This window comes from Micromys minutus, assembly GCF_963924665.1.
Source record: "Micromys minutus genome assembly, chromosome: 7".
Classification (NCBI taxonomy): domain Eukaryota; kingdom Metazoa; phylum Chordata; class Mammalia; order Rodentia; family Muridae; genus Micromys; species Micromys minutus.
The window spans coordinates 57536764-57560825 of record NC_137976.1 but is presented as its reverse complement, the minus strand read 5'-3'; the positions used below and the strand labels follow the sequence as shown (position 1 = coordinate 57560825).

General features: G+C 40.6%; 1 protein-coding gene across 4 annotated transcripts in view; it reads right to left on the bottom strand.

The window, feature by feature from the left end:
- The window catches only part of SEC22A (SEC22 homolog A, vesicle trafficking protein), a 47151-nt gene extending 28551 nt beyond the window's left edge, over window positions 1–18600 (bottom strand). For all 4 annotated transcript variants that reach the window (XM_080918865.1, XM_080918866.1, XM_080918867.1 and 1 more), the window contains exons 1-3: window positions 18473–18600; window positions 12675–12873; window positions 136–299 (exon numbers count right to left, since the gene is read on the bottom strand). In XM_080918865.1, coding sequence (XP_080774991.1) covers window positions 136–299; window positions 12675–12856 — 346 coding nt within the window. In that variant the 5' untranslated portion in view covers window positions 12857–12873; window positions 18473–18600. The remainder of the gene's footprint in view (window positions 1–135; window positions 300–12674; window positions 12874–18472) is intronic.
- Between the last annotated feature and the right edge of the window lie 5462 nt (window positions 18601–24062).

The window sequence follows — 24062 nt, the reverse complement described above, 5'->3', positions numbered from 1 at the left end:
TTTTGCTAATTATTTTATCAAAATCAAGACTACAGAAATTTCTCCCTTTCTCCCCAATAATAGATAAAAATTTGACTGGAGACAGAGTAATAAAAAAAAGTACAAAGAATAAAACAAACAAAATCAGGCCCTTACCAAATTCAATGAAACAGTATGGTCTGACTGCGGTATTTGTCTTCATCATGTTATAAGTAGTAATGAACTCCTTCTGAAGCTCATCCAGGAAAGAGAAGGCGAGAACATTTGGATAATTTTCAGTGCACAACATCATGTAGCTCACTCCGAGAGAACTAATAAAACTACAGTGTAAAAAACATTGGTTTTAAAATTTTAAACTAAATCAAGGTAATTCATTGTTTCACAAGACTGATTCTATACACTATAAACTGCTGCTACAGTAGCAATGAAGATATTAACATTTATTATATATTCCAGCAACAACTTTAAAGGAACCAACATATAATACCATCCAAAGCTGTGGGTGTGTATGCTTCTAGAACTCATTATGAAGCAGAAAGCTAAGGGTTAAGCACACACATACGTAAGGATCCAAGCAGCTTAAATGCCAACCCTCCACAAAAGCAGGTGGAAACACAAATCAACCATTTAATGAGTCACCTAAGTATCCTTTTATTGTACTGATCACATAGATGGTATAGACCAGGAACAAGAAATCACTACAACATTCAGGCTATGGCTCCCACTTGTGTGCTATATACTACTAATCACAGCAATCTATATTGCCAGCCTGATCCACACTAGTGTGCCCGCTCTCCCTCCCTCACCTCTCCCACTTTGTGTGTGTTGGTGCATGTCCCTGTGCATGCTCAGAGGCCAGAAGGTATCAAAGTTGTCCTCTCTCACTTTCCACTTACTCCTTTGAGACAGAGTCACTGGAAGTCAGCAAGCCTCGACAAGCCTCTTGTTTCCTCCCTTCCTGGAGCTGGGATGACAGGCATGTGTAGGACACCTTGTCATGTGGTGCTAGAGTTCAAACACTAGCCATCATGGATGTGTAGCACAAGCACTCTTAACTGGTAAGCCATCTCTCCAGCACCCAGAACTTCTTTTCTTTCAAAGTTTGGAGTGTTCATGTGATTCAATTTTTTAAAAAAGGACAGAGTAGACTGTGTATTGATCTTCTCTTATTACCTCCTCTGCCCATAGTTACTCAGATTTCCTCCCTTGGGCAAGCCATGTTACTAATTCTCTTTGTATCTTTTATAGTGTATTTCACACTAGTAAAACTGTACTGAACTTATTCTGGGAACCTGAAACTCCTTTATAAATTCTAATATTCCACTTGGTAAATAGTCATTTTTGTAAAATTTCTAAAGCTATAACTCATTAGTAGGACATTTTGTAAAGAGGAGGAAGAACAAGAACAAAAAATTGGAATATTTATTGTTTTATAAAACATTTCTGTTTTCTACACTTATATACAAATGTTCACAAAGGCAACTGTATTTTGGTGTTTTTGTCCTTTTGGTGGGATGGGGAGGTAGGCACTGAATCGGGATTGCTAGATACATAGTCCAAACTAGTCTTAAGCTGGTCTTGAATTTATTAGCTCAGGGTAGCCTCAGACTTCTGATCCTCCTCTCTCAGATTCCCAAGTGCTCAGATTACAATTAGGTGCCACAAAGAACAGTTTTAAATGTATTTTCTCAAGTGATTTCTTGTCTCAAAATACTTCATCATTGTCAAAATTCTTTGCCTTGTCATTAGCATTTGGATAAACTCCACAATAGTTTGAATAACTTGGATACAATGAGTAATTGGCTCCCATCCATTCAAATCTTCCAACTAGTGAGACACAAGTTATTTCATTATCTAAATCTAATGTGACTGAAATTTTTGGACTACATTTTGTATTACGTCAGTTTTGCTATACTCTTTCTTCATGAATAGTTTAACAAGCCAAAGACGCCTACCCCATGGTTTATGGCAAACCTTGTTTGTGCTAAATTTAACTGGAAGATGAGTGAGAAATACAAAAACCCCTATTTTTGTTTTTAAAGATTATATGCTGGCATTTTTAGGACATCATCTATTTGTATGATACTCTCTGAAACTGCTAAAAAGCATTCTACAATTGACTTTCATGGAAGATTTGGTCTTATAAATCCTTCTCTAAAAAAGCAAAACAAACAAAAGAAATCCAGCTTCCTAACATTATATGTTAGCTGTTAATCTACATTTATCATAAGAATAATAATTGCTTTTTCAATTTTTGTTGGGCTACACAGAGATTCTTACCATCTCACTGAAGACTAGTTAAGAAACAGTCTAACATCACTACAAGCATGCCGTCTGCACCCATCAGTCTAATGTTCTATATATAGACACTACGCTTTGAGGAGGGAGGAAGGGAGGAGAAAGAAGGTAAGAGTAGCAACAGGAACAACAGTAAGTACATTTACTGCCTCTCAATGGAGTTGGGACCTCTGCTGAATAGTGTGCATAATTCTTTTAATTCACCCTCACATCAGAAGGCTACTACTAGATCCATTCTGCAAACAAAGAGCCTCAGAGAGGTCAAGTAACTAATCCAAGGCCATACAATTAGGAAGCAGAGATGGTTCAGCTGCAGATAAAGCACAGCTGGTAGAGTACTTGTCTAGCATATGTAAAGCCCTGCATTTGAACCCCAGCACGACAAACTAAGACTGGGACAAACATTTTGCTCCAGAGTCTATAACCTTTCTACAACACATCATACCAATTTTTTCACTTGTTCTCAGTCACAGATCAGTTTGTTTTGTTTTGATTTTTCCTACCAACATGAAGAGCAATGAGAGTTAAGGACTTTTAGAACACAAACACACAAACACACATACACACACACACACACACACACACACACACACACACACACACACACACACAAACCTCATGCCAGGAAACCTTTCCAATTTGTCCACTTCATCTTCTGCAACTCTCTTCTTCCCTCCTTGCATCCCAGCCACACAGGCCTGTTTCAGAGCTTCAAGAATGCCAACCTACTCCCTGCCCAGTCAATCCCATCCTGAGAAGATTCCAGAACACTATCTTCTCCACTGCCCCTGCACTCCAAATCTGAAGTCTCCCTACCCACCTATTCTTTTAGGCTTTTACAGAGTGCATGATCTGAAACAATGCTTCTCACCCTGAGAAGCTGCATATCAGATATTTACACTGCAATTCAAAACAGTAGCAAAATTACAGTTATAAAGTATCAAAGAAAAAATTTTATGGTTGGAGGTCACCCAACATAAGGAACTGTATTGAAGGGTTACAGCACTGGGAAGGTTGAGAACTACTGATCTAAAGTGAACCCACCCTCATGGTCATACATAGCATAGCAGCTGTTATTAACTATCGACTAGCTCAAGCTCTAAGTGTACATTTATATATTTGCATTCTGCAATCTCTCTCACTAATAGCCGTACTCTAGGACAGCAGGGATGGTTTCTGGATTGCTCACCACTGTATTCTTAGCTCCTGAAATATTGGGTCTAGTACATAATAAGCACTCAACAAATTAACAGAGAGCCAAATAGGCATCATTCACTTGTTTACAACCTAGTAGTATCCACGCAAAGTCTCAGTAATCACTGACTAATATACAGAAAACACCTACTCTTCCAGTCACTGTTCTACTTCAGGCCGATTTAGCTTCAAAATATCCAAAACTGGGGATGTCCTCAGAGGCTGTCAATGGTAACATGGAAGGTGTGGTCCTGCAGTGAGCACCCACAGATGACTACTCAAATCTGCAGTCATGACTCTACTCCCTTCATCATTGTCACTATATAGAGATAGACTCTTTTCTCTGACCTAAGCATAGTTTTTTGGTTTTTGTTTTTTTTTGTTTTTAAAGACATGTTCTCCCATATCCCAGGTCATCCTTAAACCCTTATGCAGCTGAGAATGACTTTAAACTTCTGATCTTCCTGCTTCTACCTCGAATACCTGGTTTATGTGGTACTGAAGATCTAACCAGAGTTTCAGCTACACCCTCAGTCTACAGAGTATAATTTTTAAAGATTTATTTCTGTATGTATGTGTCTGTATGAGTCTCTGTATACATGTATTCAGGTATGCAGGCCTATGCACAGAGACCAGAAAAGGGAGTCATTTCCCTCAGGATTGGAGTTACAGGTATTTGGGGGGTGCAAGGCTTAGAATGTAGGTGCTAGGATCCAAATTCTGGTCCTCAGGATTGTATAGCAAGTGCCATCTCTCCAGCTCCCACTGAGTATAATTTTTTAACTTACCATTTTCCTTCTCTCTTTCTCTTCTTTCCTCCTTTCCCTTCTCTATCTCTCTTCTCTACCCCTCTTCTCTCCCCTCCTTCTTCCCTCTACCCCTTCCAGCCCTGACTATCCAGGAACTCACTATGTAGACCAAGCTAGCCTCAAACTCACAGAGATCCACCTGCTCTTGCTTCTTTCCACTGACACCACCCCACCTGTGATAAGATTAAAAGGCATGTGTCAGTCACCACACACTTTTTGAAACAGAACCTTGAACTCTTTGTAGCCCAAGTTGGTCACATACTCAATACCTTCTGGCCTTAGCCTGCTGATCCTGAAATAACAAGCTTATGCCACCATACCCTGTCAAAAAAAAAAAAAAAAAAAAGATTTACCATGTGTGAGTATTTTGTCTGCATGTAATATGTGCATCATATGTGTATGGTTAGCAGAGAGATCAGAAGAGGGCATCAGATCATCTGAGACTGCACTTTTAACCATTAGGCCATCTCTCCAGCTCCCTCCAATTTTCTTTTGTCTTTAAGTTTTAATTCCTGTTTCTGGGCTTTAGATCCAATAGTTGGCATTTCTAGCCTCACCTTCTCCTGGCCAAGAAACTTAACCAAATTTCAATACATCTTTGGTTTTCTCCCCAGTATAGACATTAAAAACTTAGTCCTTTGAGGATCAAGTGTATCCACGGTGAGACTGAAAGACACAATTTCTGGACCAGGGTTCTGCTCCTTCTAATCACTTTGTTAAAAAGCTAGTTCTAGTATATATCACTATAAATGACTCCTAAATGAGTGTTTTGGACATAAAACTTTTCCTGACATATAATTTAAGATACAATGTATAAAACTTTACATATAACCAATTAAGTACTGACAGCCTTTTGTACTATATGAGCACATAGTAAAAGCAATGATGTTCCTTCTCAGCAGATCACAGCACACCTGTGGTCCAGCATGTCACTAATGTCACTATGTAAGGTTTAATGTCAAAGACAAGGTCCTTGACTTCCAAGAGCCTGAAATACAATTACCCAAGATTTACATGAGACAATTATTTAATACACCCCCCCACACACACACTCACTCACACAGCATACAAAGCTTAATGACAAAATATATAGCAAAAAATTTTAAATGATATGATTATAATATTACATGTCAATTTCATTCTTCAATTATACCACCACACATAAAAAGTCTTCTTATCTTTAGCTACATGCTCCATTAAATAGCTTTCCTGGGTGCAGAAAATCTCTCTAGTAGCATAAACTTTACGTTAAAGTTGCCAAGTATTAGGGGGAAAAATGGTACTTTTGAAATAAAAACTTTCACAAAAATTTTACTAAAATAAAGTATATAATCTTTTAAATGTTAAAATAACTTGACAATATAAAAGCAAGCATACTTTATGTTCACTGCTGGTATGTTTAGTATGATCTATTGTCCTATAGACACTTCAAATACAAAATCAACTAAGAACACAAGCCTGCCCACAGTGGGACAGAGGGAGAGAATTCAGAGGGTCGGCTGTGTACAGCGATGTAGCGTGACTTCCTGTTTCTTCACTTACCCTTCTCTCACATGGCCAACTTTCAATTACTAATGAGAGCACCAAATCATGAATTAAATCAGTCCATGAATAAAAGACCTATTTTAGCCATCAATTTTAGTCTCATTAAGTATAAAAATGTTTATTCATATGCGGCATACCAGGCAATGTCAACTTAGAAAGACAAAGGAGTCTTTGAGAGTTTTGAGGAACCAAAATCGATCACATTATCAGAGCCGTAAATACTATTTTCCCACAGAAACTGTAAAAGACTTATGTGTTTCCAAGTCAGCTCCTGAGTCTATTCAACAAACATGATGCTGACAGCCACAGGTTTGCCAAAATAAAGAGCAGAGACGTGATATAAGGCTAGCAATAAGGCAAGCAGGGCCTTGAGGTGTATGGATATCCCTCAAGTGGCTTGGTAGCTGTCCCATCAAATTTGGGCTTCACACATACACTTCATTCCTCAACAATTAAAAAATAAAAGGTACTTCACTTACCTGGTTAACTTCTCTCTCCATAAAAAGTTATGAAATTAGGGAGATAGAGAACACAGGTAGTTACAAAAGGGAGTAAGGGAAAGGACATAAATCTTATGAGATAATGTGGACCATGAAACCAAAAAGGCAAGGCTGGGGTTCTGCTCTACTATTCATTAGCTTTATGAGTTGGTGCGAAGTCTCACTTGTCACACTGGTGAAGTGACAGTACTGCTTATGGTACAGTAGCTACCAGCATCCTTTCTTCTCTTCCCTAAAGGGAAGGCCTCTAGCCTACCACATATTATACACAGCCTTGGATATGCCACATATACTGGAGTATGCCAGGTCAACTATGAGTGTCCCTCCTTCCTAACCACAGTGAGTAGTCCTGTCAAAGTCCTGCTCTTAACATCAACGGGAGCAGGCGCACAGCTGCATGAGGCTTGCAGCTGCTGCTAAGTGTCTCCCGACATGAGAAGACAAGAAAATCTACAAAAGCAAAGAGATTGAACAGAAGAAAGGAAGAAAGACTGTTGAGCAAGCATTTGACAAGCAAGCTCACATGATACATTTTGCTTTTTTGTTTAAACGAATGTGAGTTGTGAGCTTGCCTTTACCCACAACGGAGAAGCACTCCACTTACTAGGCATTCAGAGCCACTGAAAAATGTAAAGATGTTAGGTAAAGTACCTGCTAATTGTAGGTCGTGGATAATTTGCTATTGTTCAAGCTACAACTCCTGTAATAAGAAAATATCACCAAAAAATGAAAGGAAAGCCCTGCTACTGACTGAAACAGACAGGAGGCTTTCGACAATTTCCACTGAAAGTAGTTTAGGAACAAATACAAAGAAACTGCATCCTCAAGCAGAAGAAAGCCTAGGAGGCCCACAGCCTTTGCTCACTTCAAATGAACTCCCAGAGAAAGAACTAAGTAATCACATTGTTCCATTAAAATTCACAGTGGGGTATGACTGGTCCCCAAAGGATATTTGTCTTTTCACAAGATCAATGTCTCAAAATTAAAAGAGATCTCAAATACACAATCTCATTTTTTAAACTCCAAAGCCAACCAGAGTTTTAAGGGCTCAGAGGACACAATTTAATTTTCATGACTGCTTTAGCCATTTTCAAAGTAATAAGTTTATTCATTGGATATTTATTATAGCATGAGGAAAGTTTTTTCTTTAATTTATGAAACACTAGTCCCTTTAAAATTACTGTAATATCACTGTGGAATGCAAAATTATACAACTAAATAGTCTCACACCCAACCCTGCACACTCTGACCAAGCAACAAGACCAATCAATAAGGTTTTCCAAAGCTAAAAATCCCTTTTGGAGAAAACAGACTCATTTCCATGGCTGGGAACCCTGTAACTTCCTAATATATCTGTCACAGTTAGTGTCAGCTGTCAACTCCCCTCTGCCTCCCAAATGCTGGGATTAAAGGTGCGTGCTACCACTCCTTCTGACTCTGCTCTTGCTGGAGCTCCTGCCCAGAACCTCCCCAACAGAGGATGGTGATCAAGAAATGTAAGACAAACGCTTTCCTCCCCAAGTTGTTTTTGATGTTTATCACAGCAACAGAAAACCAACAGGGGCATCTGTCTCTCACACTTAGCTGCTGCTCTGACATGTGCAAGGCACTGTACTAATGCCAGCCATACACTGAAGAATGTGCTTTACCAGCAAAAAAAAGAAAAGCCCATGGGCATTGCAGTCAGAGAAAGCGCATCATTTCCCCCACACACAGAAGAAAATTAAAAGAGCTGTCTCCATTTTAAACATTACTATTATTACATTTCCCCTTGAAGCCTACAGTCTTTCTCTGCTAGGTCAGCTAGACTTCAGTGTGAGGTGCTAAGTGACTTAGCCTACAATTATAACTTGTTACTTTGACACTCAATTGCTACACAGATTTGAAAACCATTATACCTAGAAAATGAAGACTTGAAATAGGCTAGGCTGGGCTGGAGAAGTGATCTATCTATGGTTAGGAGCACAGATTAATGCAGTGGTGGCTCATTACTGCCTGAAACACCAACTCCCCAAGGACTTTCAAGAGGACTTGTGCTCACATGTGGACAAATCCACATGTGGACAACCCCACACTCCTGCACATACACATATGCAATTAAAAATAAGTATATATTTAAAATAGATTAATGAAGGAAAATACATAAAATTCGATTCTTGTCAGAACTACAGTTTAAAAAGTTCTGTTCTCCAACCCTTTTAAATGCTTGACTACAAGAAACATGCAGGGATTTTTTTTAAGGCCTGGTTATAAAAGTTGTGTATATATGCATTTATAGATATGTGAACCATCTTCTTAGACTGGACTCTTTACTGACTTACCCCACTTGTAACCTCTGTCACTGAACATTGCATTACCAGGCACAGTGGTGCAGGCCTATAATTCTAGCACTCAGGAGGGGAGGCAGAGGCAGGAGGATCACCACCACAAATTCAAAGCCAGCTAACGGAACACAGGAAGACACTGTCTGAAGAACACAAAAACTGTGTACTAGCAAAGTGCCTCAGCAGGAAAGGCAGTTGGAGAAGCCTGGAGGTCTGAATTGGATCTCTGAAACCTACGTGGTAGAAGGAGAGAGCCAATTCCCAACAGCTGACTCTGATTCTTACATGTGGTATGTGCCTTGGTGTGCAAGAGTGTATATGCCATGTGTACGCAAGAAAAGTCACAAGTTCACTACTGCTTCAGGAGTGCTAGCACAGTGCTGCCCCACTTATGGTATTTGTCTTAGGAACAGGAAAACTGAGTTTCCTGACTGACTCTTCAGCCTTGCCTCTGGCACAGGGGACTGACTCAGAGCAGTACCTGCAGGTCTGTTCTAAAAGAACGGGCTACATCTCCAGAAACTGTTACCTCTGTTCCTTATTCCCCTCAATCTACTCCTTTCATCTCATTTCTTCATTCACCCTCCTGAATTATTATATTTGAAAATTGCTTCAAATTATTCATGCAGAATAAGATAAGGTTAAAAGAAATTATATAAAGTCTAAAATTCATAATTAAATAGAATTGGGACATAGTAAAAATTTGGTACATTTCTATTACTTTTAAGAAGATACAGTAAAACAAAAATCAAAAAATTTGTTTTTTAATTCCAGGTAGTTACCAATATTAATGTATGCTTCAAGGCAGGCTCGGTAACTCTGGCATGTCTACACCACTACCTTACAACAAATGGAACTAAGAATGACAGAGGACATTATACAAGCCGGACACCTACAGTGTTTCAATGTTTCAAGGTCTTATTTTCACCTAAGTACAGGCAGGCTGAGATATCCTTTTAGATTCAATTCAACCACTACCATCAATATGTTATTTTCTAGGTAAACCTTCAAGACATTATTTTAGAGTTACATGATCTAAATAATTATGGGCATTCTCTGAGGCTCTATCCTGGCCTTCTCTAAATTCAGTAAGCATTTCTTCCCTCAAAATTTGAACTGTATCTATGTGAATGGCTCCAAAATCCCCATCATCCTTCCACCAGACTGGAAAGATTTCATGAAACTGAGTATAGTAGTGCATGCCTTTAACCCTAGCACTAGGAAGGCAGAGTCAGGCTGATCTTCTGAGTTCCAGGCTAGGCTGTTCTACATAATGAGTTCAATACTATCAAGGACTACACTATGAGACCCGTCTCTTAAAAAAAAAAAAAAAAAAAAAAAAAAAATCTCATGGGATTTCACCCTCTCTCCTTCTCCATGGACTGCTCATTTCTGAGATATTATCACTCTGTTCACTCTTTGCTCCTTTTCTTCATCTCTAGCATTCCACCTCATAGGCTTGGCCATTTCTTCCTTTGAGCCATCTTTCTGTTAGCATTTTCTTTCTTTCTCATTACTACATCTATTTTCTACTTCACACTCTAGTAGCAGGTTGACCTCTCTGCCTCATCTGTCTTAAACGTTCTGTTTTATCACAGACCACCACATGAAACTCAAGAGGAAGGAAGACCAAAGAATGGATGCTTCAGTCCTTCTTAGAAGGGGAAAAAATACTCAAGGGAAGTAGAGGGTAGGAGGAAAAAAGGAGGGTCAGAATCAGGTTTGAGAGGAGATGTGCAGAGGGTCAGGAAATTAAACAGAGGTGTGTAGCAATGGGAGATGGAGAACTGGGGTAGCAACCAGAAAGTCCCAGATGCCAGGAAAGCAGGAGACTCCCAGGACCCCAATGGGATGACATTAGCTGAAATACCCCACACAGGGGAGGGAGAACCTGTCGAGACCATATCCAGAGGTTAGGCAACCCCCTCCTAGTTGAGGGATGGGGCTACCCATCTATCTCCAAAAATTTTACCCAGAATTGCTCCTGTCTAAAGGAAATATAGGGATAAAGAATGGAGCAGAGACTGAAGAAAAAGGCCATCCAAAAGACATCCCCACCTGGGGATGCATCCCACATGTAGACACCAAACCCAGACACTATTGCTGATGCCAAGAAGTGCTTGCTTACAGGATCCTGATACAGCTGTCTCCTGAGAGGTTCTGATACAGACAGATACAGATGCTCGAAGCCAACCATCAGACTGATCACAGGGACCCCAATAGAGGAGTGAGGGGAAGTACTGAAGGAGTTGAAGGGGCCTTATTTGGCATCAATGGGAGGGGAGGCCCTTGGACCTATGAAGGGGATAACATTTGAAATGTAAATAAATAAAATATTCAATTAAAAAAAAACTTTGTTTTACTATCTGTTCTACAGTCTTGGGTTTGTTTGGTTTTGTACTTTGTTCTTTGTTTTTATGTGGTTCTAGCTGGCCTGGAACTTACAGATCTGCCCACCTCTGCTTCCTGAGTGCAGGGAGTAAAGACAAGCCTCATTCCTCCCCCGTTTGTTTTTTAATCATAATAACATCTCTCCATTTAACTTTCAGGCAGGACAGACCTGGAGCCACACTAGTGATCACACTTGTCTTAGCTCCCTGCAAATCTCCATCTGCTAGCACCAAGTAAACATGTAATCAACCGCATGCTGCAGTCATACACTGCGTCGTCTGCAGCCCTTTCCTGATGCCTTGTCCTACCTTAGGCAAATTTTAATTCTTCAAAATATGGTGTCTGGTCTTAATAAGGCTATTTGTTGATATAACCCACATGAGCCTTGTTATTATCTGCCTTCCTCTTAGGTTCATAAGTAGCATCAGCCCCCAGGTTAGCTTCTAATTGTTTCGTATGGATGCTGTCCAAGTGCTCTCATTTGTCTCCACAGTTTGAACAGTTTCCATTTTAACAAACCATAAACTGATTCCTAAGTCTAAACCCCACACTTGTCTTCTTTGCTAAGCTTCAGGCTCATACATCCAGCTCACCGGGCCCTTGGACATCTAATGGGCATCTCAGATTTAACATGCCCTAACAGAACTCTTACCAGTGAAATGCCTCTCTAGTCTTGCTCATTTTAGCCCCATCAGGCATGCAGATTCTAAGGCTAAACATCTACATATGATTCTTCCTTTTTCCTTCACATCCTAAAACCTCTCAGGGCCATTTACAGGTGTTAGGCCTGAAATGTAGCCAGCTTCAACTACTCACTATCACCCAGCTCCAACTACTCCTCACTATCACCCAGCTCCAACCACTCCTCACTATCACCTGCTCAAGCTTCACTTGTCATCTCCACAATGACCCCAGCTGTCACTTTGCTTCTGCTCAGTCTTACAAATGTCCAGCTTAAAGCTCCCCACCAGCATAGGATATATATAATCACATAGGATTAATAAACTAACACACTCACAGCGGTGTAGAGGACCCTAAATAACCTGTCCCATTCCTACCTTTCTGACCTCAAGTTCTTCTTCAGTACCACGAGCTTTCCTTCCACCCTCTAAGATGGATCAAAAGGCTTCTCCACTAGCTGCTGTTCCAGCCTTACTCCCATCCACAGGGTCCTTCAGAAAACTGTTTTCTTTTTCATTTTTAAAGTTCCTGTTCAAATACCAATCTTCCTGAAGGACTCAGTCAGCAGAGTAAAGGATAGTCCTAAAGGATAGACAGATAGACAATTTCCCCTCCCAGTAGGATAAAACTTTACTTCTCAGCATTTTTCCATTACAATTTGCCTGCTACAATCTTGTGCATGGAAAAACTCTTAACAAATATTTATAGAGCAATTTATGGGAACTGCAATCTGCAAAACTAATATAAAGTCTTCTAAAGCCAGAATCAAATCTAAAGAATCTGAAAATAAAGGTTAACAACATCATGACTACTATTTAATGTAAGTTCAGAATACAACTATTCAACAAGTTTCCTCAAGTCACTCAAACATGAGGTTCTACTGCAACCACTTACATCTCATTAAAATAACAACCTCTGGGCAGTGACTTTAGTCAAACAAACTGAGGTCTTACTTGATGTTATAGTGTCCAGTTTTCAGTGTACATCTATCAGGAAGTTGAGCAAGTTTCCTCGAAAGCATTTTAAAGTACTTTCTACACTCCTGCATTCCTGTGCTCTGCTCATAATCAGTAGATGCAGACAGCGGTAGTCCATCCCTGACACGAATGACTGAGGCAGATAAAATCATAGACATTTCAACCCACAGAAGACCTAGAATAAAATGAAAAATCTTAATTAAATAACAATCAAGGCTGAAACTGGTAAACATACAACTTTCAAAATCAGTAATAGAATATTAATAATTAAAATAATGATACAATATATTCTAAGAACCTTCCACTTAACATTTTTTTAAATCTGTATTTTATGTATATGAGCGTTTGTCCACATGCATGCCTGGTGCCCCTGGAGAACAGAGGGCACTGGATATGTTGGAACTGGACTACAGATAGATATGTGGGTACTAGAGTCTTCTTCAAGAGTAACAAATGCTCTTAACTCCTGAGGCCATCTCTCCCACTGTTGAACAAGCTTTTTAAAATGGCATTTGCAAGCTGGGTAAAACTTGCAGGGCAAGCTGTTCGATGACATAAGCTTGGCTTTCCAGAACACATGGTTATATGAGACATGGTTATATGAGTAGATGTCTATAATCCAGGGCTCCTACAGTAGTAGATTGGAGACAAAAGAATTCCCAGAGGCTTTGAGGCCAGATAGCATGGTATACTGCAGTGAACAAGAGACCCTGCTTCAAACAAGATGGGAATGCAAGAACCATTCATTACCTTAGATTGTCCTTTGGCCTCCACACATATTCTGTGGCTTACAGATTCTTCACCTCTACTGGCCAGTGTTCATAGTGCTAGAAGTTGCTATTCAAGCTACTGGAGAAAGGCAGCCAACCATGTCACTCAACTCTGAACCCTGCAAGCTCTAATAATGACCTGCCTACAATGAGCAGAGGTGCAATAGTGGCAGAATGTTACAGGAGTAACCCATCTTTTTAAAATGAATTTAAGGTCCACTCCATGAGCTGATGGGCAAGAACCTGAGACTGGATGGCTCATGGGGCAAGGGGGAAACCTACTACCATTCTGTTAAATGGCTATTGAAGGAAAACAATCAAGTAGCCCTAAATGGGATGTCTTTATCAAACCTGTCCTCTCAAGGCTCAGGGATCTGTGCAGAAGTGGATGGAGGTGGGAGGCCATGAGAGCCAGAGTGAGGGATGACTTCAAGGAAAACAGCATTTTCCAGACACAACAGGGCAGAAGTACATATAGAGCTCACAGAGATTGCGACACTATACACAAGATCTGCACCAACTCAAGCCAGACAAAAATCTAGCCAAGAAGCTATTAGCAATCAATAGCTGCTGGTAGAAGGGAAATTAGTTCTCTTCAATGGGGTGACACTGAGTACGATTATCAACCACACTCCAAGCAGGCCCCAAGCTCAGAAATACAAAAGGGACTCCTTGATTTTTGTTGTTGTTTTGGCTTTTGTCTGTTTTATTTCATTTAAGAGAGAAAGAAGCTCAGGGTGGTGGTACATGCCACTAATACTGGGACTAGAAAGGCAGAGGCAGACAGGTCTCTGAGTTTGAGGCCACCCTGGTCTACAGAGAGAGTTCCAGGCCAGCCAGGGTGCTACAGAGAAACTGTATCTCAGAGGGAGAGGGAGGGGGAGGGGAGGGAGAGGGGAGGAGAGAGGGAGGGGAGGGAGAGGGTGGGGGGAGGGAGGGAGGGAGAGGGTGAGGGAGGAGAGGGAGAGAGGGCAAGAATGGCTGAGGAAGGGGAGGAGGATCTGGGGAAGAGTGGAATGGCAGCAAAAGACAGTCAACATATACTGCATGAAATTCTCAAAAAATAAATTAAAAGTAAAATAAACTTGAGAGTTAAAAAATGAAAGCTTTAATAGCAAATATTGGTAATAGATTCAGAGACATTGTCCTGTTATGTAGGCCTGTCTGTCCGGGAACTCAGTATGTAGCCCAAGCTAGCCTCAAATTCATAGTAGACCTCCTGACTCAGCCTTGGAGATACTGAACTTACAGGTATATACCACCATGATCAGCAATAAATCTAAATATGTAATCTTACCTTGAGGGGGGAAAAATCATAATGCAGATAAAAAGTTAAATGAATACTCTTACAATCACATAATTTTAAAATGATCCAAAATACAGGATGACAAATAAATAATTTTATACCCACATGATGGAATACAATGTAGCAACTAAAAGTTTTCCAAAACTGAAAAGTTTGATAATGTGGTAAAATTCTGATGTGAGAAGTTAAAACAAACAGTTTTAAAAAGCAGGGTAAAAACTGAATATTTTACTAGGTAAAGTGACACATAACTATGACCTTAACACTCAAGAGGGCAGAAGAGGGAGGATCATGAGTTGGAGGCTAGCCTGGGCTACATCACAAAGCCTGCCTTTAAAATTTTTTAAAACAAACACATATCCAGAGATTCCTAATATATACTTCCAACTAATAAACAGAAGCAGAATGAACACAGCTGCCAAGGCCCTGAAAGGATGTCAGAGGGGTGTTTCTACATCAGTAGATAAGGGTTTTTTCCTATGGAGAAAAATTACCTCTGCCCAGAGTAATTTAACATTCAAACAAATTAAGGAGAAGAAAGGATGGGGGAGGAGGAGGAACAGGAAACAACTAGGATACATATCCAACAAACAATGAAGCTTAGTAAATTACAGACGGACTCTAATCACCTTAGGATAAACTCTTTACCTCAAAAGTCATATACCACCCTTTTAAAAATGCTTTACCACAGATTCTTACGGGAGTCTCTTAAAAAGCAAACAATTAAACAACCAAGGAATGTGGAGGCAGCATAGAGGCTGAGAAACCCGGGCAGGGTGATAGGGCTAAGGAGAGCAAGAGGGGCGGCAACTGCATAGGAAGCTTTGCAAAGGTGTCAGCTTTTTCCAACCAGGACCATAGATAAACTAATAAGTATCAGTCTCTCAAGGAACTTCTGCCTGTATCTTTATTAACAAAATGTACAAATTCAGTTTTGAGACATTGCGCTTTTTTTCCCCTAAATCTAAGTTAAAATAAAGAAAACTTTGTTCTATTTATATGTGCATGAAATAGTTTGGACGCTTGCTTTCTTAAATGTTTCCTCTGCTTACAAAATCATCTCATTATATAAAGGATGGCACCTAAGTTTGGGAAACTAACTTGTTACATACCATTTTGTTAAAATAATCACTGAAATCTGTTTGAATTGATTATAAGGAAGAAATTTCAGAATTGGCTGCATAACTGTGATGCAAAGGGTGGAGTCAGATTGAACTTAATTGACCACATTAATTGGACAGATCAGACTGGGAGAAGACTGAATGATAAGAAAGAAAAGGGTACCAAGGGCTTCCAGGATTTATTGTGACGTTTTGCCAGTACGGTCTACCTCATTAGCAGTCCTTGCTGCTTGCTTCTATTGTGGGCCCCTGCACCGCACACAAGTTAAACCTCAAGCTCCACAACAGAATATACCAACAATTAGAGAAGGGGCCCCTAACATATGTCAGTACCATACAGTTCAGACAGGTATAAACTTCAATATCCCGATAAGAGAACTGCTACTTGCTAAAGCTCACCTCTAGTTTACTGCAGGGCTGATACTTAAGCCTAAAAGCCTCCCATCTCTACCTCACTGCTATACTTCCCAAACCAGGAAAGCAACAGGCAGGGGAAAAAAAAAACCAGCCATACATACATACACACATACATCGTTTGTTTATTTATTTTTAATTTAGACAGTTTCACAAAGCCCCAGCCTGGTTTGAATTCACCAGGTAGCCATGACTGGCCTTGAACTCCTGATGCTCCTGTCTCCACCTCCCAGGCGCTGGGATGACAGGCTTGCATTCTAACACCTGGCTTAGCTGATCATTTTTAAAATAACTATAATAATAAATGGGGACATTATCTTTGAAAGGTAACACAATACGGTAATTTAAAAGTCAGTTTCAGGCTGAGGAGATGGCTCGGTGGCTAAAGCACTTCCTATGCAATCATGAGAACTGCAGAGCCAGATCCCTAAAACTCAAAAAAAAAAAAAAACCAAGGCAAGTTAAATAACCCCTAAAGAGATGGGATGTCCCAGGCAGGGGGATTGGCTAGCTGAAGTGGCTGGAATTGGCAAACTCCAGGTTAAAAAAAAAAAAAGACCCCATCTCAAATAAATGAAGGGCAAGCAGAGACTATACTAGAAGTCAACATTCAACCTTCATACACACTAACATGCACAAGTGTGTCAGTATACATTTAAATACACACATACACATTCACGCTGCACACATTAAGTGTAAAGTTTAAAAATACAAGAGTTTTTAAAAAGCCAGACTCCCAGATTGCCCAGATTTAAATCCATGCTCTAGCTGACACCTTAAACTCTGCTTTTCAGAGCCTCCCTCAGCTTTCCCATCTCTAAACCATGGCTACTAGCGGTACCTATCTTACAAGGTTCTTTTTCAGACACTAATAGCCTCTACCTTTATGCTCACCAAAAGCACTTGCCTGTCATCTACTAAAAGTTCTCGTTTAAGTATTTTAAGCTCAATATTGACAGGCTACCTACCCTCTGCAGACCAAGCACTTCATATACCTCATCTGAGCCTTCCAGGAACCTGTAAGGTTCGGTATTAGTTTCATCTTGCTTTGGAGAAAACACAAGTTCCAAAAGTTTAAGTCATGTGTTCAACCCCTAGACTAGTAAGTGAGTTGTTTCTAACTCTAACAACTCTATAAAACATTACCGCTAAACATATACACCCTTCTTCACTACAAGGAGGGGGAGGTCACAAGTGTCTCTTTGCTAGAGTTTCTTTTCATACACCAAACTAAAACATAAACTTCAAGCAGTCTCTAAAAATAAAGTACTAAACCATTGTGATCGCCTTAAGCAGAAAACACTTCAGTAACTTTTGGTCTCGGGTGTCAGTTCTCGGTCTTCCTTTACACACCAGAAGTTTTAAGTATTGTTTAAGATGCCGCCTAACTTCCACATTGCTGGCAAATGAGTGGGTACCAGTAACACGGAATGTGACTCCATTTTTTAAAAAAAAATGGTTGTTCTGCCCATCCGCTGGGATTCTATCCCAGCGTGTAGCCTGAAAGACACCCAGACTCTGCCCTGAGTTAAGCCGAAGAGGAGCGGATTCTGAAGAGTTCCACCAGCTCCAGGTGATGGCGATCCCAGAAGCTAAGCAGCAGGAGATTCCCCACTTGTGGAGCCAATTTCTCAGGTCTCTCTTCTGCCACAGAGAGTCGCGAAGTACCTTCAAACAGGGCCTCACGGGATTTCCCTGAGCCAACGTGGGCGATCTCCAACTGCAACGCCCAGTCAGACTTCACAAATCCCAGGGTACAGGCTACCCCTCCCAAAAGAAAGTAGGAACGCCACCTCAGGCTCTCTCGGGCCACCTACCAGCCCGAGTGAGTCGGTGTGCTTCTGACATCGGGAGCCAAGGAGTCAACACTAAGGCTCGCTGGCAGCCCGGGGCGACCGTCAGTCCCGGTCAGCCGTCCCTACTCCGGTCGCCCAACCTAGGACAGGCCTGCCAAACAGCAACCGCCGCCCGCGAGGCTCGCAGCCCTAGGTCGCAAGGACCCGGACCCCGCACGCCCGCCCTTCTAAGCTCTGCGGCCCCTGCCACCAAGCTTCGGCTCGGACACAACGGGTCAAGCTGAGGTGGAACTCCGAGAGCGGCGCGAGCAGCCAGCCAGAGTTCACAGAGACCCTGAGGAAGCCGAAAAGAGGGGCCGGGCCATACCTGTCGCACCGGGACCTGCCGCTCAGAGTGACGCGCCACGCAGTGCATTGTGGGGCCGGGAGTGGCCTACCAGCGGAGTTGCCCGCGTCCAGCGTGGCTGGCGCCGGCGGAGCTCGCTCGGGCCTATCGGGCGCCGTGGGAAGCACCCAGAGACCCGCCCCTTTCCGAGGCCCGCCCTATCCCCGCCTCCTCCAGCGGAGATTGGCAGGCTTTCCTGCACCTGCGTCAGGAGATTGACTTCTCTCCCAAGAAAGGAATTAAGCTGTCCTTCGGAAATAAGGCTAATCTTCTTTACCTGCTGCTTTGTGTCTGGAAGCAGTTTGTCTCTCGTGCGCCACTCGGGACAGAGGAAAAGCTCTCTCTGGTGAGCAGGGAAAGGATCTTCTTCCACCAGGCGCTACACAAAGAAACTTAACCAAAACATAGAGAAATGCCAGATGCTAGCCCCAGCAGCTCCTCTCAGTCTTCATGAGGATTCGTGTTATTAAACAAGCGTATGCTGAATGTCAATTAGATGATAAGCAGCACATAAGCATGTTTTACAGGAATGTCCACAGCACTCCTTTTAAAGTGTAATAGGAGTAAAAGGCATTAGAGCAAAATTGTTACAGAAATATACATTGTGATTGGTACTGGGAAGAAAAACTAATAGGTACATTGATGGATTAGTTGTGGACTGTCTGGGAAGAGCTCCATGATTAAGTGCCTTTTAAGATAAAGACTTATTAAGGGACCTTTAAGAATGTTCTAGGCCCTGGAAACATGATCTGTGAGCATTTAAATTGTACTAGAAAGTTGTGCAGGTGGGTTTCTGTCAGCCCGACAGAACATAGTTTAACATAGCTAGAAGGAATCTTGAGAAACTGCCTCTGTAAAATTGGCCTAGTGGGCAAGTCTGTAGGATATTGCCTTGATTAATGATTAATACATAAGGGCTCCACCCAATGAGGGTGGTTGTCACACCAGTGCAGATAGTCCTGGACTGTACCAGAAAGTAGGCTGCGCAAGCCATAGGGAGCAAGCTAGTAAGCAGCAGCCCTCCATGACCTCTGCTTCAGTTCCTGCCTCCAGATTCCTGCCTTGAGCTCCTGCCCGTGCTTCCTTTCATAGATGAAATAAATCCTTTCCATTCCAAGTTGCCTTTGGTCACCATGTTTAATCTCATCAATAGAAATCCTAAAACAGAGTATGTAGGGGCAAAAAGTTTAGGCTGAGATGAGGCAAGGGCTAACTCTCTTTGGCTACTTTATACAGTTCAGACCATAATCAGCAACACACCCTAAGGTCAATTCAGAGTTAATAGACTCTTAAGTAGGATCATGATTTACATATTCATTCTGCTGTTTATGGAGATGGGTTGATGGAGAGCAAGAAGAGTTACTGATGGAGGCCAGTTTGGAGGCAGTTGTATTAGTCAAGGTCACAAGTGATGGCGTCTTAAACTAAAATAATGGTAGTAGAGGCAGAAAGAGATAGACAATTTCAAGATATGAATAAATCATACGTGGAATTCAGGGGGCTTAATGGGCTGATTTTTCTGGAGCTGGTCAAAAAAGAAGAATATTAAACCTGATTCCTTAGGTAACTAAATGGGTTAAGAAGCCATTAGGATTCAAAGTATAGCAAACATGTGGGGCTATGTTAAATTTGAAGACCTATAAATGGGAATTTCAAGAAGCAGTTTGGAATAAGTATGCCTAGGGCTCAGAGGGGAGATCTGAACTAATTATATATTTGGCAGTTCTTAGTATGACTTAACAGAGCATTCCACTCTGAGATAAAGTTTCAACAGAAATGTATTCATATGTATTAAAAATGTCACACACTCTAAGGAAAAAGAATGACAATTGACAACTATGTATAAATCACCACAAGACTAAAATAATCCAGACACACAAACACATGTCACAGGACTCCACTTACATGATATTCGAAAACCACTATGTAGATATAAATGGCATAGTTAATAGATGATATTGGGTTTTAAAGCACTTCATAACTTGAAATAGTGGCTATAAATGTGGCCAAGAATTTAAAGAAACATGAATATAATGAGAGAAACTAATGCCAGAAACAAAATTAAATATTTAGAGCCCAAAAAAATGCAGCATCTGAAATGAAAGTTTTACTTTTAAGCAGTTCAGACACTGCCTGCCAAAATTCAGGACACAGCAACAACACAGTACAAGGAACTACTAACTCTGTTATCATACACCGGGGCTGGAGAGGTGGCTTGGCCAGAAGAGGCTCGTTCTGTGAAAGCTTGGTGACAAGAGTTGGCTCCTTGGAACCCATGTAAAGATGAAAGGAGAGAACTGACTCCACTGTCCTCTGACCGACACACACAAAACACACACACTACACACACACACATACCATGCACACACACCATACACACACACATACAACATACACACATAGAGTGGCACATGTACATCACACACACGTACATCGTGCACAAATGCACATAATATATACATATGCATACATACATACATACGTACATATGAACAAACAAATGTAAGTTGGGCCTGGTGGCACATCCCTCTAATCCTAGCACTTGGGAGGCAGAGGTAGGCAAGTCTCTGTGAGTTTCAGAGCTTGGTCTAAATAGTAAATTCCACACCACCCATGGCTATGCTTGGTTCAAAACAAACATACATGAACATACAAATAACACTAGAAACCACCAAAGAAACATAGCAACATCTCTAATAGAATCTAAAGATGACAAGTAATACTTGTCATTTCAACGCTACTCCTCAGAAAGAATGGAAACAAATTATTGAACAAAATCTAAAGTTCTGAAAAGAACTGCCAACCTCATGACATCTTCTGGTAAACAAAAAAAAAAAAAAAAATGAAGAATTTGTTATTACAGAATCTAAAGTGCAGTGAATGTTAACACTTTCCAGACTAGGCATGGTGGCTCACACTTGCAATCACAGTATATGGGAGGCGGAGACTGGAGAATTGGGAATTCAACACCAGCCACAACTACATACCTGGTGGCAGAGAAAGAGAGAGAGGGGTGGGGGAAGGAGGAAGGGAGGGAGGGAGGGAGAGAGGGATGGAGAGCAGTTTTCAAATTAAGAATAAATGATTCTAAATGGAAACTCAGAAAGAGCTCAAAACAGGACTGAGAGACAGCTCATGAGCTAAGAGAAATTGTTCTTGCGGAAGATCCAGGTTCAATTCCTAGCACTTCCATTGCAGCCCACAACTGTCCATAAATCCAGGTCCGGGAATCCAATGCCCTCTTCAGACTTCCACAGGCAGCAGGTATGAATATAGTGCACAGGCATCTATGTGAACAAAACACTCATACACATAATTCAAAACAATAAGAATCAAAAAAAATCATGTGAACCAAAAATTCATGTAAAACTAAAAAGCATTATGTAAATGCATATCAATATTTGTTCTTTAAGTTTTTCTAATATAACATGGCAATTTAAAATGAAACATATGTTAGTGTCATCATAAAGAGAAGAGCAAGATATCTGCAGTTGCATCTGGGTATCGTGGAGTCAGTCAGGTTCTGGGACCACCAGGGCTTTATAATCCAAAGATGCTCAAGTCTTTGGCTGATAGGAGCCTCTATGTAAAATGTACACGTCCTCTTTACACTCTAAATCACCTCTAGTTTACTTATAGTAACTTATACAGAAATGCCACATAACAACCAAAACTTACTATTTAGAGAATAAAGTCTGTACATGCTCAGTATGATGAAATTTCCCCATAAATATCTTAAATGTGTTGGTTGAATCTATGGCCACAGGGCTCACAACTATGGATATCAGATTATTATAAAGTTCTTATAGCACACATAAGGTGAAATAATATTATTTGAAAAGAATACGAGGAAAATAGAAATACCTAAAAATTGATTAGTTGCTAAAAATGGAGTCCCAGGGGCTAGAGAGATAGATGGTTTAGAGTTAAGAGCACTTATTGCTGTCTCTATAGGACCCAAGTCCAGTTCTCAGAAACCATGGAGCAAGGAGCCAACAAGCTGAAACTCTAGATCCAGAGGCTCTGATACCCCTTTCTGGCCTCCTTGGACAGGGCATGAACATGGTCCACAAACATGCACACAGACAAAACACTCATACATATGAAATAAAATAAATCTTTGTTTTAATGAAGTACTATAAATAGCTCAGAAGAATGTTGGTCTTGGTGGTATATGTTTGTAATTCCAGAGTTTGAGAGGCTGAGCAGGAAGGCTGTCATAAACTCAAGGTCAACCTGGGGTCTACAGGGAATTCTAGACCCTAGGTTACACAGTCCAACTTTGTCCCCTTCCTACCAAAAAGGAAATGAGCAAAACCCAATTTGGATGAATATCAATGTGTTATCTTCAGTCTTAACAACAAGGACAGTTTAAGTGAAATGTATGTACTCTCAACATTTCAAGTAAAAGATAAATATTATTATGTTGGATTTTTAAAAAAGGTGTAACCAAACCTGTGCTCTCTACAAGATGTCTGCTTTAACAATGAATGCACAGATATATTAACAATGAAAAATGTTTTCTAAGAAGGGAAAATCCAAAAGCTAAACAAAATAAAATGAAAATAGCCATATTCGTATCAAAGTAAGAATGAGAAGTGGGAATACCCCAAGGTTGAAGAGTGATGTTTTGTAACATCATCAGAAAGAAACATGCATAGAACAGACACTGGTAAATTGAGAGAAGAAACAGATACACCCATAATTACTAATGGAGATTTCAGCATTTTTCCTTTTCTAGTAATGGAGGAAGTCAATGAAAATAGGTAATGACATAGAAGATGTGCAATTTATCCTGGTGGCACTCCAGAATGTTTCACTAGACAACTGTGGAGCTCACATTCTTTTCAAGTGCACATAAATTCTCACCATTTTCTACCACAAAAATAATTAAAAGAAACATGTGTGAAAGGCCTTCTTTGACAGGGGTTTGGGGTCATACTAATATATATGCATTCAACCGGTTGGTTGGCTGGGGTGTCGGGGGTAGGAAGAGGAAAACTTACAGAAGTTGGCTTTCTCCTTCCACTGTGTGTGCCATCTGGGTTGAACTCAGTCATCATTCTTGGCATCAAGTACCTTTACCCACTGAGCCATCTCATCAGCTCCTAATGCAGAGATTTTCTTTTCAGTTCATTGTTATTCTTTTAAAATTTTATCTCAAAAGGAAAAAATAAAGACTTACTAATGCTGAAATCTAATTAGCGATTCTGAAACATTATTATTATTATTAATTATTATTATTTATTATTATTATTTCCTAAGACTGAGCAGATGAGTATATACTCTGTGAAAAGAGAAGCCAGGTCTCTTGTGTTAGAATAAAGAACTAAAAACTAAGGTTTAAAATGCCACTTTCAGTAAAGAAACCAGAAATCGGTGGTAGTGCCATATTCTCAGGGCCAAGGCAGAGAAAGGAACCTGTGTGTTCATTGTGTGGAAATGCCAACAAATGACAGGGACATACCAGAAGTGTACAAAAGCCACTCTAAGGATGTTTCACAGTTCAGAGCTTAGACAGTGTGAGTGTTTACTTAACACCTACAGTGTTTATGAATCACTGAACAGAGTA